General features: G+C 43.8%; 1 protein-coding gene across 4 annotated transcripts; it reads right to left on the reverse strand.

Annotated features, from left to right (window-relative positions):
- Positions 1-408: 408 nt before the first annotated feature.
- smarcd3b (SWI/SNF related, matrix associated, actin dependent regulator of chromatin, subfamily d, member 3b) lies at positions 409-13,144 on the reverse strand. Of its 4 annotated transcripts, none has more exons than XM_058060765.1 (14): positions 12,984-13,143; positions 8,576-8,796; positions 5,895-5,984; positions 5,165-5,207; positions 3,591-3,713; positions 3,359-3,481; positions 3,153-3,248; positions 2,388-2,489; positions 2,148-2,309; positions 1,980-2,077; positions 1,551-1,686; positions 1,350-1,472; positions 1,134-1,235; positions 409-1,035 (listed from the first exon to the last, which is right to left on the reverse strand). In XM_058060765.1, the coding sequence occupies exons 1-14, from the start codon at positions 13,059-13,061 to the stop codon at positions 982-984; spliced, it is 1,551 nt and encodes a 516-aa protein (XP_057916748.1). In that variant the 5' UTR covers positions 13,062-13,143; the 3' UTR covers positions 409-981. The 4 variants fall into 4 exon arrangements, with proteins under 4 accessions (XP_057916748.1, XP_057916747.1, XP_057916746.1 ...); XM_058060764.1 differs by having other exon boundaries at positions 3,359-3,484; XM_058060763.1 differs by having other exon boundaries at positions 1,350-1,686; positions 12,984-13,144.
- Positions 13,145-14,157: the final 1,013 nt, after the last annotated feature.

Consider the following 14,157-nt stretch of genomic DNA (forward strand, 5'->3'; position numbering starts at 1 on the left):
AACAAACTTATTCAGCTACTAAGTGATTTTGGTACTTTTGTAGCCCAGCTGCGATTATATTTGCACATTTCTGCTTCAGTGATGAACCTTTGGTAAACACTCTCCTCGTGACGTAACACCAGCCAATCACTTTTCAGTGCTATGATTGGTTGAAGAGGATCAATAACTTCAGTTGATTTGCATAACACTGATGGTGGGATAAACGAAGCGGAAACACTTTGGAAGTCTTCTGATTGGTTTAGGAACACGGAGTATGTGGATAGCTGCATCCAGTGCTGGTGTGATTACTTTTAAACATAACAACAACAAAAAAAAACACACACGTACCCTATTATCCCATATACACATAAGTGCAGGCTGGATTTATTTACTAAGCTGCCCTTAATCAAGTTAGGCTTCGAAACACCCTTTATTTAGTATGTTCCCTTTTAATACTCGGAATACAAGTATTAACACTCAAAATGGCGGCCCAGGTCGACGAAAAACATGCTAGGAACGGTGTTTTCTGCGTATAAACGTGTGCCTGCATATCCCATTATTCCACTTTTTTTTTTAAAACACATATGTCACGTAAAAATAACGAATTAAAAAGAAGCCAACCTTTTGTTGTTAACGATGTTTTTAGCATTCCCAGTCCAGGTAGAAGCGGGTAGAAATGTCTTCTTCTATTGTCTTGGCAATCGGCAGCAGTTTAAAAGGAGCACTACCGACGCCTATAGGATTTAAGTGGAACTGCAACGACCCTAACAAATGTGTATTAATGTAACATGTTGTGTTACATTATAATTACTATGATTGTTTTTTTTTTTAATGTTAATAACTGAATCACATGGAGATCTGTTTCTAACATCCATGACCTTATTTAGCTACATAATGGGGTGGCAAAATATTAGAAACATCTCTTAATATGATGCAGTACCAGTTGTTTGGCCTCAAACACATGCACCCAAACACACGCACACGACTGCAGAGGGTCTCTGTTTAGGTGTTGCGGACTGCCAAGGCCTGCTCCAGCTCCTGTCTCCTCTGCTGGATCTGTTGGAGAAGTGTATGAAGATAAAAATGGACATCAGAAAGGAAACTGATGGTTTCGGGTGTGGTTTGCGGGACATCCTGAGGTGATGTTGACTCACCTTACAGTAGAAGTAGCGGCTGACAGCTTCCTGGGACCAGGGCTCATGATAAAAGGCCGCTCTGCGTTCCTCCTCGGGGTTCCCCACCACGTCTGTCATTAACTACAAGAAAGAGATTAAATTTAAAACGTAACTAACATGGATCATCTTGACTGTATGGAGGACACCAGATGTTGTTGTACAGTAACATAAGCGTATTAATAGCAGGAAGTGAACCTTGAGGTCTCTGCTCTGGGACTTGAGCCAGTCCTGGATGTAGCCTTTGGGGTCTCGGGAGAAGCTGAGCATGAAGTCCCTTTGGATCTTTAGCTGGTTGATAGACTCGATGGTCTCGTGGATCTGAAAAGGAGGAAATGCATCAATAAAGTTCATGAAGTGGTTTTCCCACCCGTTTCCACCAGGAAGTGCTGCTATCACCTTGTTGTCCAGCGTGGCGATTTCCTGCTGGTTGGCGGTGGACAGCAGGAAGCTGCTCATCTGGCTCTTCAGGGGGTCTTCCACCTCCACGTCAATGTCGTAGCAGGCCGTTTTCTTCTGGTCGTTGGGGTCCACGCTGAGAGCAGGAAGGTAGGGGAAATGTAAAGGATGTGCTTTTTATTAATTTTAAATCACATAAAATAATATACAAATATATAATAATAATAATGTTGATAAATGTAAAATATTGTACTATTTTTTTGGGTTTTTCTTTTTTTTTTTTTAAACTTAAAACAACAATGTTCAGACAATAGCTAATCGCCTTCCTATTCCCAATGCAGCAACTTCCTGTTTTGAATTTTTCTTTGGAAGCAAATACATTTTTAACTTTTTAATTCCTGATTGTTCCATGGAATGTCGCGCCTGTACCTGATGACGTGGTTAATGACGATGGGGTCGGGGGGCAGCAGAAGGTTGGTGAGGCGCTGAGGGATCTCTGAGAACTTCAGTCGGGGACAGTCAAAAATCTGTGAAAAGAGGCGATTTATAAGAGGCGGTAAAAAGTACACGAGTGCCACCAACGTGTGGAACCAGTACCTGCTGGAAGTACTTGTCACAGTTGATGTACTCCTTGTCGTGGGAGTCTTGCAGCTTGTTGGTCTTCACGTACTGCCACAGCGCTTGGATGATGCACGAGCGGGTCTGAGTGTGGATGCCCAGCAGGCGTGCCAGCCGGGGGTCCAGCTTGAACTGAGGGGGCTGAGGGGTAAGCGGTGTTAAGGAGAGATACTCAAGGGGCGGGGCAAGGGGGGTGGAGGTCATCGGCGGTCTCCTCACCTGGTAGTCCAGCATCAGTAGCAGCGTACAACGCACGCTCACGTCTCCGGGCCTCTTCACCTGGAAGCCGTCTGTTTCCTGGGTGGTAGCCGTGCGGTGCCACTGAAAGCACACAACATTTTTCTTTGTCTCCCCCTTCTGGTGATTGGAGTCATTACAAGCATTACCATTTACCATGGTATATAACATAAAGTCATAATTTAAATGGTTTTGGTTGAATTCTGTCAACTTATAATGCAATAAAAATAAATCCCATATAAATAAATAATTTAATTTATAATTTAAATTAAATTATTTAATAGAATTATTAATTATAAAAATATAATAAATAAAATAATATAAAATAATTAAATTAAAATTACATTATTTTCATAAAATCAATTAAATAATATATTACAAAGAATTAATAATTAAATAATTAAATATTGCAATTTTAATGCAATGCAACCTTAAAGACATATATAGAAAAAGAGCTAATAAAGTAGCCAGACCAAAAAATAGCAATAACAATAACAACAATCCTTTCGAAATAGATGACATAACAAGCCTTACAATCTTTCATCCATCCAGCACCCCCCCCCCCCAAAAAAAAGGATTAAGCACTTAAACAACTCATAAAAGCCGCAACCTTGAGAACAAGTCTTTTTTTTTTTTTTTTTTTTAAACAAGCATCCTGGCAGTGCTGGGAAATAAAAAGTCTATTTTAGTTTTGGCAAACTCGGTTCCCTTTTTAGGACAAGAAGAAGCGGCCATGTTGGAACTGACCTCCACCAGGTGGTTGTCAGGACCGTAGAGGTCTTTGTCCAACTCGATGACCAGGCTCTTAAAAAACGAGGAGAACTTCTTCTTCTGTTTTCCTGGCTGAAACACAGACGACAAACGAAACCGGGTTAATTGATTGGTTAGCTTTTTGCTGCTAATCGTAATAACAGACTCGGCCTCATGAATCCACACATGACCACGTTACTCACGTCATCCAGCAGCTTGCCCTCCACTCGGAGCTCCCACGACGCGATGCTCCCGTCCGAGTCGTCGGCGTCGGGCCGAGCCGGGTTAAAGGTGTTGGATATGTACAGCCTCAGTTTGCGCTTCTGCTGCTGACACAGGCGCGCGGGAGAGGAGGGGGACGGTCGTAAAACCACGGTACGGTTCCACGCTTATGGTGCTATGTGGACGGACGTGCGACGAGGATTATCGTCTTACCTTCATGGGCCGCTTCAGCGCCTCCTGGATGTCCACGCGCTTGCGCATGATGGTCTGGTCCAGTTTGCGCTCGAAGGCCAGCAGGTCCATGTAGGCCTGGGACTCGGGGACCAGCTCGCGGATCTGGATTAAGGTGATTTAAAGGGGAAAAAAAAACACAATATTGAACTTTTTTTTTTACTAAATTTGTACATAAGTTTTTCATTCATAAATCACATATCATAAATTAAGCATGATATAGTATTCTACATTGGTCACAAGGAATGTTACTGTAATGTTCGGTGAGACACACAAGCACCAGACTCGAACAGCCTCTTATTCCATGTTAAATCATGACAACATTCATTCGTTCATTTTCTACTGCTTATCCTCACGAGGGATGCGGGGGTGCTGGAGCCTATCCCAACTGTCTTCGGGCGAGAGGCGGGGTACACCTTGGACTGGTCGCCAGCCAATCACAGATCATAACAACATAATCATAATAATAATAATAATAGTAACAACACGGACCGTAATCCAGCTAAAACTCAACTCTGAACCCCCAACGGTTGACTATAGGGGTGTTATTTCATGCCTGGAGGGCTCTGAATAGGTAACCTAAATAGGTTTTCTATACTTTAACTACAAAAATATTCCATTTATAAATAAAGGAATCCGGGCGGCACAGCGGTCTAGTGGTTAGCGCGTAGACCTCACAGCTAGGAGACCAGGGTTCATCTCTGTGTGGAGTTTGCATGTTCTCCCCGTGCATGTGTGGGTTTTCTCCGGGTACTCCGGTTTCCTCCCACATTCCAAAAACATGCTAGGTTAATTAGCGACTCTAAATTGTCCATAGGTATGAATGTGAGTGTGAATGGTTGTTTGTCTATATGTGCCCTGGGATTGGCTGGCGACCAGGCCAGGGTGTACCCCGCCTCTTGCCCAAAGACAGCTGGGATAGGCTCCAGCACCCCCGCGACCCTCGTGAGGAAAAAGCGGTAGAAAATGAATGAATGAATGAATAAGGAATCCTACTTATTTACAATGAAGTAAACAATGGAGGTCTGTGTTTACTTTAACATTACATTTATGGACGCCATGACGGTCATTTGTACAATGTATTTCACACACACACACATATGCACATATTGCGTGTACGTGAAGGACATCTGCATGTGCTGCTGCTCTCATCACACCCGACTGTCCTGAAGATGTAAAGTAAAGATGTCAACGACTCCTTCTCCTCCTTTTCTAAATGACTGCCTCCATTGTTCCTCCTCATTCCTCTTCTATCTACAGAGCAGGCGGAGGAGGATGGAGGACTGCAAACATTCTGCCTTCTTCCCTGACTTGTGCTATCTATCCACTGTTTCGATGTGTGTGTGTGTGTGTGTGTGGTGGGGGGGGGGGCGATGTGGCGAGGCAAAATTGGCGCCCTTTCCACCTAACCCCCACCCTTTCCACCCGCCGCAATAATTAGACGATAGCACCTGATATGGAAAGCTAGCACCGTCTCTTTCCTCTGCACACGATAACACGATAAGACAGAAGGAAAAAAAGATGAAGAAAAAAAAACAGATATAATGCAGCCTCACCCTTTGCGGAAGAATCTTGTCTGCCATTTTCCTCCTCTTAGCACTGGTGAGTCGGAGAGAAAGAGGGGGAAAAAGGGAGCATGTTACTATGGTGACTGATAGCGTAGCACCCGGGCCATCTGCTAAAATGCTGGGCCGTATCCAGCGTCCCAGCTGTGTGTGTGTGTGTGTATGTGTGTGTGTATGTGTATGTGTGTGTGTAGTCTCTCTGAAATGCAGCAGTCCACCTGGAGAGCCTTTGACAGCCAAAAAGTGTTACATCCATTCACACACACACACAATTTGAAAATGATGTGTTTAGGGGCTTTTGTTAACATTTCTCTGCAACTCAATTCATGCATTTGTGCAAAAAAAAAAGCATATTTTTCTTTCTTTGTTTCTTTGCTTTTTGCTTCCAAAGCAAAAAAGCGGCACGTTGCTTCTTTCCGTAATTGCAGCTTCGTCATCAGCATGCCAAAAAAGTGCACAAGATGGCCGCAGGGAGGGCGGGGACTGGTGTCAGGAGTGTGCTTTTTGCCTGTCTAGGAGGAGGGGGGCGTGTCCAAGAGAGAGAGAAAAAAAAAAAGGCAATCCTTTTCCCATCATGCCATGCTCCAGTCCAAAGCATGCACCACTACTACCGTTGGCGGCTAGGAGAGCCGGTGTGGCCATTCAGAAGGGGAGGTGAGAGAGGTGGGAGGGGTTGGGGGGGGGGGGGGGGGGGGGGCATGCAGCAGAACAAAAGTCCTACTTTGATCCGAGCGTGGGATCTGATTGGGGCTCTCGCAAGTCCATGGGCCTCGTCGGCATCTCGCTGGCTCCGGGGAATCCAAGCGGCTTCCTGAGGATCGGTGAGGTTGACCCGTTAGAGGACACATGGGGAGGGAGGGGGGCGCACAAAGGTTTGGAGTAGCTCCTGGTTTTGTGTGTGTGTGTGTGTTGTGTGTGTGTTAGAACAAGCAGGTGTGGACGCTGACCCCAAAACACTCCTCCGTGAACCAAAACAAACGTGCTTCTCACACACAACACAGACAACACACAGCGATAACGCACACGCTGACGTACCACAACATTTACGCCACCACGATACAACAAACTGCATTTTGTGTAACCTTCCCGACTAAAAATCACTACAAGCATCAGCGCCGATGGTCGCCGGCTGTGTTGCTAGGCAACCGGAGGCATCCTCTTTTGCCGGTGCAACTTCAAGGACAAAAACTAAATGAAATGGAAAAGGTTAAAGAAAAGAGGAGAGGAAAGCGCGCCACAGTAATGAGTAAAGCATCTGCTTAACACCTGCTAGCAAATGTTCTTTTCCACCGAGTCATACTATTGACACCATCATGATTCCCAATGCGACGTTCACATGTTCACAACAATGTAAATGGTGCGCGCTCACAGACGGTGTAGCTCGCTACACTTTAAACACTTTCTACCATCTTGTGGTTCAAATGTGAATCACACCTCTCGTGACAATAATTATCATGACAATTATCGAGGATAATTTGCAGCACAATTATCCACCAGCTAAATTTGGAGCATCAATGTTAAGCTAGCAGGAGCGTTTGGAGGGGAAGGAGCGAGCCGGCATAGCATACAGTGGCGCCTCGATGCGGCAGCATAATCCAGGCGCTGTTAAAGTATCAAAAATATACATTTTTATGGGTGTTTAATTATTTATTATGAGTATTATAAATATTATTATAAATATCACAGCTATGATTATTTTATATTATTAATATATGTTAATTCTAATAATATTATAATACTATAAATAATATATTTTTACGATAAAAAATAAATATACATTTTTAAATATTTATCATGATCATAATTTACAATAAAACATGTAAACATTTGAAGTACGACAAACAATTATTTATTATGAGTATTCTAAATATTATTATAAATATCACATCTATTAATATTTCATATAATTAATATATATTAATTATAATAACATTATAATACAATAAATCATATATTTTACGATAAAAAATAAATATACATTTTAAAATATTTATCATGATCATAATTTACAATAAAAATATTTATTATGAGTATTCTAAATATTATTATAAATATCACATCTATTAATATTTGATATTATTAATATATATTAATTACAATAATATTATAATAAAATAAATATTTTTAATGATAAAAAATAAATATACATTTTTAAATATTTATTATGATCATAATTTACAATAAAAAGTGTAAACATTTAAAGTACTACAATCAATAAACATCAATCAGTAAATGAACACATTGGATTTCATTAGCTTTTGTACCTAATGAAGTGAGCAGTCGATGTTGCGCTATAAAAGTGTCCACTAGGGGTGCTGTTGCCCCTCAGGCCGCCCTATATTGTAGTTAAATCCTCCACTGCTAGCTACCTTAATGTATTCCATCTGATTAAAAATGAGGAGAGAGAGAGAGAGGCTATTTTTAGCGTCAACGTGTTAAATGTCTCAATGACACTGGAAGCACAGGTGGCGGCGCTCAGCTGGCAGCTGTGTCAGGTCCAAACTGCCATGCAGGAGAGTGGGTGGGTGGGGATGGGGGTGATGGTGGAGGTGGCGGGGGGGCATCAACTTGTTTGCCAGAGGACGCGCAAACCTCACAAAGCCAGTGCTGGGAGTAAAAGTTGCACGACCCGAATGGGTGACCCCTCCTGAACCATCAATCAGATCCTCCCCGGGGGGGGGGGGTTCCAGGGCCGGATGTTGAACAACACTTTGACAACACAGCCTAATTGTAAGTTGATCAATGGCGATGCCGACGAAGGAAACACCTTCACTGCATATCGATCCTCCTTTTAATGGGCACACCCGCCACGTCGATGACCGTGCAGGGCGGCGCTCGGAATGCTGATGTTCCCACCTGTCCGATACGCCGCTTTAATTGCTGACGGAGAGGAGCAGAAAAGCTCTCTTGATGTATTGAGGAGAAACGTGGGATGTCATTGACGTGATGGGGGCACAAGGCAGGGACTTTATGTTGTGGTTCTATCCATCATTAAGTCTTTTTATTTAGATGCTTAACTTCTTTTTACACTTGAGTGACAGTTGAGAGGCTCATATGCAGCTCAAATCATCCTATTGTGACTTTTTTTTCCACTTGCGTGGACAGTTCATGTTGAAAACAAGACGTCTGAGAGTACCTATAAGAACTTCATTCAAAATTTAAGTATTTTGTAAACCTTGAAATTGCAACATTGGGATTTGATTATTTTCAAAAATTCCACGCACCACTTGACCCGCTTATTGTGTTGAGCAAAACTGCTGGAAAGTTGGACAGATATGGTCAAAATTAGGATTATGCTGCCTTGGCAGAGGTCTGTGCTGTATTGTATCTACTGTACTTTCATCATTATCTTTTTTTAAGGTAGATTTGTATGCAGAATTGGGAATGGGGATCCACACTCACTTTCTGGCCCGGTTCTGTACGGCCTGCTGCTGTTGCTGCTGCTGCTGTTGTTGCTGCTGCTGCTGGACCTGCTGGGAGGGGGCGGGCCTCTTGCGACTGGCCTCCATCACCGGGGAGGGCAGGCCGGGCCGCACCGCCGGGTTCCCTCCGTAGGGCGGACCGGGGGGGCCCATGGGAGCTCCCTGGTGGGGCATCCTCGCCCCAGACGGCATGCCAGGACGCTGCAAACACAACATTTGATGTAAGCTGAATTAATTTGCCTTTTTTTCCCCCCCTCCATTCTGAGCCACAAATAATAACTTTTCATTGAATCCGGGAGCCGTGTAATTTTAACACAGCTGCACAGTTTTGTTTTTTTTTTTGTTTCTCTTTGTAGAAAAGACACACACGCCCCTGCTAAACAATGCAAACGCTACTGACTCGTGACGCTTGGGAACAACTGGCTCACGCTCACCTGCGCCTGCCACTCGCATGGCAACAGCTGCGTCCCGCCTCCATTTGGCCGGGGGACAGCGTGACTCTAACCAAAGCGCAGTCATACTGTGTGTTCAACCACCACAAAACAACACCATTACTTACAAATTGCACCGGAATTATATACTGTAGAAACGCACCATGAATTAAAAAAAATACATTATGCTATTTAAAAGTTACTTCTCTCTGCTTAGGTGCCACCATTTTCAAAAATAGAGTAAAAAAGAACGAGGATGTTTTTGTCACTTTCAGAAGTCTGATGTGATCTTTACACTGACCACAAAGTAGTCACGTGGAGACAAACAAAGACCGTCTACTAAAAAAAAAAAAAAAACTAAAAAGTGCTGAAAATACGCTGGAAAAAAAACCCTTCATGACTATAAATGGCATATTATTTGATAAGTCAAACAAAAGATTAAAAGGCGTAGACAAAAGACACATTGTCGTATCGGCTCTTTTTTTTTTGGTTGAAGCGCAAGATCTAGTGATCAAGAAGCAGGCGCTGCTGTCACTCTTGTTGGCGGTGGGGGGGGGGGGGGTGAGATAAAACAACATATGGTCATATGGTGAGAGGGGGTGGGGGCTTACGGTTCCGGGGTTGTCACCTTGAAGACTCTTAGGAGCGCAATTGCTTCTAAGACGAGAAGGTCGCCAACTTGGGGTTTGTTATGGTGTGTGTGTGTGCTTGAGTGCTGCCAGCAATGAGGAGCTGCGGTTCAGTGAGGGAATTCCGCCAGAATAAGAAACTCCAACGCACTTTCAAGATGGCTCCTTGTGCGGGAAAGAGTTAACCAACATAACCGACATCCTCGGTTTGTTCATTCGTTTCTTTGACTTACGGCATTCGTACGCGTGCTAATCTGTGCACCACGTGCCTCCGTCTTGTCTGAATGAGACTTTACTTTACTCCACGAGGAAGACGGAGTGGAAACACGAGGCCTCAAGTGGCCACAAGCTGAAAAATAAATAAAAGTATTCAACGAGGAGGAATCTGACGCAGCTATTCAACAAGACTTTTCCATCCTAAAAGGTTTTTTTTTTTTTTTTTTGCGGAGGAGGAAAAGAGAAGAAATATTTGGCTTGGAGCAGGCCGAGCCTCATCAAGGTTAATTGGTCTGTTGAGAGGACACACTCCTCTGGCTCATCAATCAGACACTCTATTGTTCCCCCAAGAGTGTGTGTGTGTGTGTGCCTCAGCAGCAAAGCTAGCGTAATGACCGCTCCTGTCAAATAGACAATACCTCATCCAGTCTCACTACATAAATCCACAACCACCCCCCCTTGTCCCTCGTCCCCTGTCCACCGCCCGCCATCAGCGCTGATTACAGTGACGGAATCAAACCTCAGCACCTGACTTTGCTGTTTTTTTTTTTGTGTCATTGAAGCCTCCAAAAAAGACTAAGAAGGTTTTATTACATTTGATGAGATAATAGACAGCTGTTTAATAGACAGGACTATTTTTGGACTGCTGCTCAATCAAAGATTGTCTGATGATGACATCTTCTATTTTTATTTACTTTGAATAGTAGTGTCTAAGCCTGGGAGATATCGTACGCCAATGGGACACTTCATTAGGTACAGTACATGTGAGGTGCGATATTCTTCTACATAACAGTCACACTCTGCTCTTTTTAACAACCTATTAGTAAAAACAAAACAACAGTCAAAGATCCTATATATGGCAGGAGGGCTCTGCTGTTTTTACAACATACTGAAAAAATAACCCTGCCAATCAAAGATCCTATATGTGACAGGAGTGCTCTGCTGTTTTTATGGACTGACTGGTAAAAAGATGTCAATCAAAGATCCTATATAGCATAGGAGTGCTCTGCTGTGTTTTTTATCAACGGACTGGTAAAAACAATGTCAATCAAAGATCCTGTGTATGACAGGAGTGCTCTGCTGTTTTTACAGACCAACTGATTAAAAATGTCAATCAAAGATCCTATATATGACAGGAGTGCTCTTCTGTTTTTACAGACCAACTGATTAAAAATGGCAATCAAAGATCCTACATATGACAGGAGCGCTCTCCTGTTTTTATCGACGGACTGGTAAAAAATGTCAATCAAAGATCCTATATATGACAGGAATGTTTTGCTGTTTTTATTGACAAACTGGTAAAAAAAAAATGTAAATCAAAGATCCTATATATGACAGGAGTGCTGTGCTGTTTTTATGGACCAACTGGTAGCAAATGTCAATCAAAGATCCTATGTATAACAAGAGTGCTCTTCTGTTTTTACGGACCAACTGGTAGAAAATGTCAATCAAAGATCCTATATATAACAGGAGTGCTCTTCTGTTTTTACAGACCAACTGATTATAAATGGCAGTCAAAGATCCTATATATATGACAGGAGTGCTCTGCTGTTTTTACGGACCAACTGGTAGAAAATGTCAATCAAAGATCCTATATCTAACACGAGTGCTCTTCTGTTTTTATAGACCAACTGATTAAAAATGTCAATCAAAGATCCTATAAATGACAGGAGTGCTCTGCTGTTTTTACGGACCAACTGGTAGAAAATGTCAATCAAAGATCCTATATCTAACACGAGTGCTCTTCTGTTTTTATAGACCAACTGATTAAAAATGTCAATCAAAGATCCTATATATGACAGGAGTGCTCTGCTGTTTTTACGGACCAACTGGTAGCAAATGTCAATCAAAGATCCTATATCTAACACGAGTGCTCTTCTGTTTTTATAGACCAACTGATTAAAAATGTCAATCAAAGATCCTATATATGACAGGAGTGCTCTGCTGTTTTTACGGACCAACTGGTAGCAAATGTCAATCAAAGATCCTATATCTAACACGAGTGCTCTTCTGTTTTTATAGACCAACTGATTAAAAATGTCAATCAAAGATCCTATATATGACAGGAGTGCTCTGCTGTTTTTACGGACCAACTGGTAGCAAATGTCAATCAAAGATCCTATATACGTATGACAGGAGTGCTCTTCTGTTTTTACAGACCAATTGATTAAAAATGTCAATCAAAGATCCTATATATAACAGGAGTGCTCTTCTGTTTTTAAAACATTCTGAAAGAAAAGAACCTTCTGCCAAAATGTTAGTCGCAAATCATCTATTTGAGTTTGATGCTGTTTCTTAGGATTCTACTGCTTGTCAAAGATCCTCTATAGAGAAGAGTCTGTCGCTCTTTTTTAGGAATCTGCCAAAATCTGAATCAAATCTATGCAAAAACCAGTAAAGTGAACTTGGAGGGTCCGGTCCGCCTGTCAAGTCAAGTGCGCGGCATACAGGAAGTTAGCAGTGACTTTGAGCGTCTGATGGAAGGCGGCGTGTCACCGGCGCACAAACACTGCTAACAGTCATCCTAACCTCCAACCATGAGCGCCCTGACATTTCACGCTCGCTCCACATGAATGGAGCGATTGTTCTGCATCGCCTCGCCTCGCCCTCCACAACATTGACGTCCGGTGACCTTACGGGGTCCACACCCCCCCACCCCCCACCCCACCACACCACCCTCCGTGCGTCCCTCCATCGCTCCCTCCACCCGGGATCGCCGGCACGCTGCCCGGAAGGATGAGCGTGTTGTTTTGAATGTGGACTCGTCATCTTCTGCCCCCCATCCCTCTTCGCCAACCCCCCCCAGCCCCCTCCTCCGATGTGACTCCCAGGGAAGCATGCTCGGTTGAAGAGAAGCGAAGAAGGGGAGCTGGCTGCTGCTGCATCTACAATCATGCGTGATGCTGCTCCAGACGTCCTCCATCCATGCATGCTTCCTCCATAGCTTAACCCGGGTATGATCCAGGGGAGAGGGGAGGGGATTGAAGGGGCGAGGAGGGTGGTGGTGGTGGCTGGAAATAACCTTCACATGGCCAGCTATCTCACACACACACACACACACACACGCACACACACACACACTAGTGCAGCCCCCCTTCAATGGCACACTCACCACTCCATGGACCAGGAACTCAAATAGTTTGCTCTTGGTGGCTTTCCTGGCTCCCCCCGCCGTCTCCTCCGTGGCCATTTGCTCCAGTCCCCTCCGCTCGTGCCCGCCTCGTCTGCACCCTCTCTCCTTCTTTTGTCTTTCCCTCTCCCGCCGTCACCCAACCTCCGGTTCCCCTCCCCTGCTCCACTTTCCTTCTCTTTGTGCTCTCCTCCTCCTCCTCCTCCTCCTCCTTCTCTTCAGCACTGTGCCTGACTCTCCTTCTCCCTCCTTCTCTCTTCCCTCCCTCTCTCTCTCTCGCTCCTTCCAATGTGGAGCAGCCCTGCCGAGTCGCTCACTTTTAAGTTGCCTTTCAGGAGCCCGGAATGTCTCTTGAAGAGAGAGAGAGAACGAGAGAGAGAGAGAGAGAGAGAGAGAGAGGGAGGGAAGGAGAAGGGAGGAAAGGATGGGGGGTGTGGGGGGGTTGCCGCCACTGCTGCTGCTGCTGCTGCTGCTAGGAGGGGGTCTAACAGGGGGGTTTCAGCCAGCCCACCCTGCCTTTCCCCCTGCACAGCTGTTGCACTGCATTCCACTGGTAAGATAAGAAGACATGCAGCATGGGGTGGGTTGGGGGGGGTGGGAGTTGGAAACCAGACCTCCTCTAGGGTGGCCGAAACGAGGGTCACACACTGCTTATCGTTAAATTAGCTGATATGACCTTTCCTTCCAGTACAGAGCAATGATTCTGGAGCTACATGAATGCGTTTTTACGGGTCGGAGTCAATATGGATGGTGCTTTTTTTAATAAAAAAAATAATCAACATTTGTCATTATAAAGACCACATTTGAGCAAGATTGATTGGAAAACATGACCGCCATCAAGCATGATAAAATGTCAATCAAAGATCCTACATATGTGAGGAATGCTCTGCTGTTTTTATGGACCAACTGGTAGAGAATGTCAATCAAAGATCCTATATGTGAGAGGAGTGCTCTGCTGTTTTTATGGACCAACTGTTGAAAATGTAAATCAAAGATCCTATATATGACAGGAGTGGTCTTCTGTTTTTACAGACCAACTGATTAAAATGGCAATCAAAGATCCTATATATGACAGGAGTGCTCTGCTGGTTTTATGGATCAACTGATAGAAAGTGTCAAAGATCCTATATATCACAGGAGTGCTCTTCTGTTTTTA

The sequence above is a fragment of the Doryrhamphus excisus genome, chromosome 21, assembly GCF_030265055.1.
Source record: "Doryrhamphus excisus isolate RoL2022-K1 chromosome 21, RoL_Dexc_1.0, whole genome shotgun sequence".
Classification (NCBI taxonomy): domain Eukaryota; kingdom Metazoa; phylum Chordata; class Actinopteri; order Syngnathiformes; family Syngnathidae; genus Doryrhamphus; species Doryrhamphus excisus.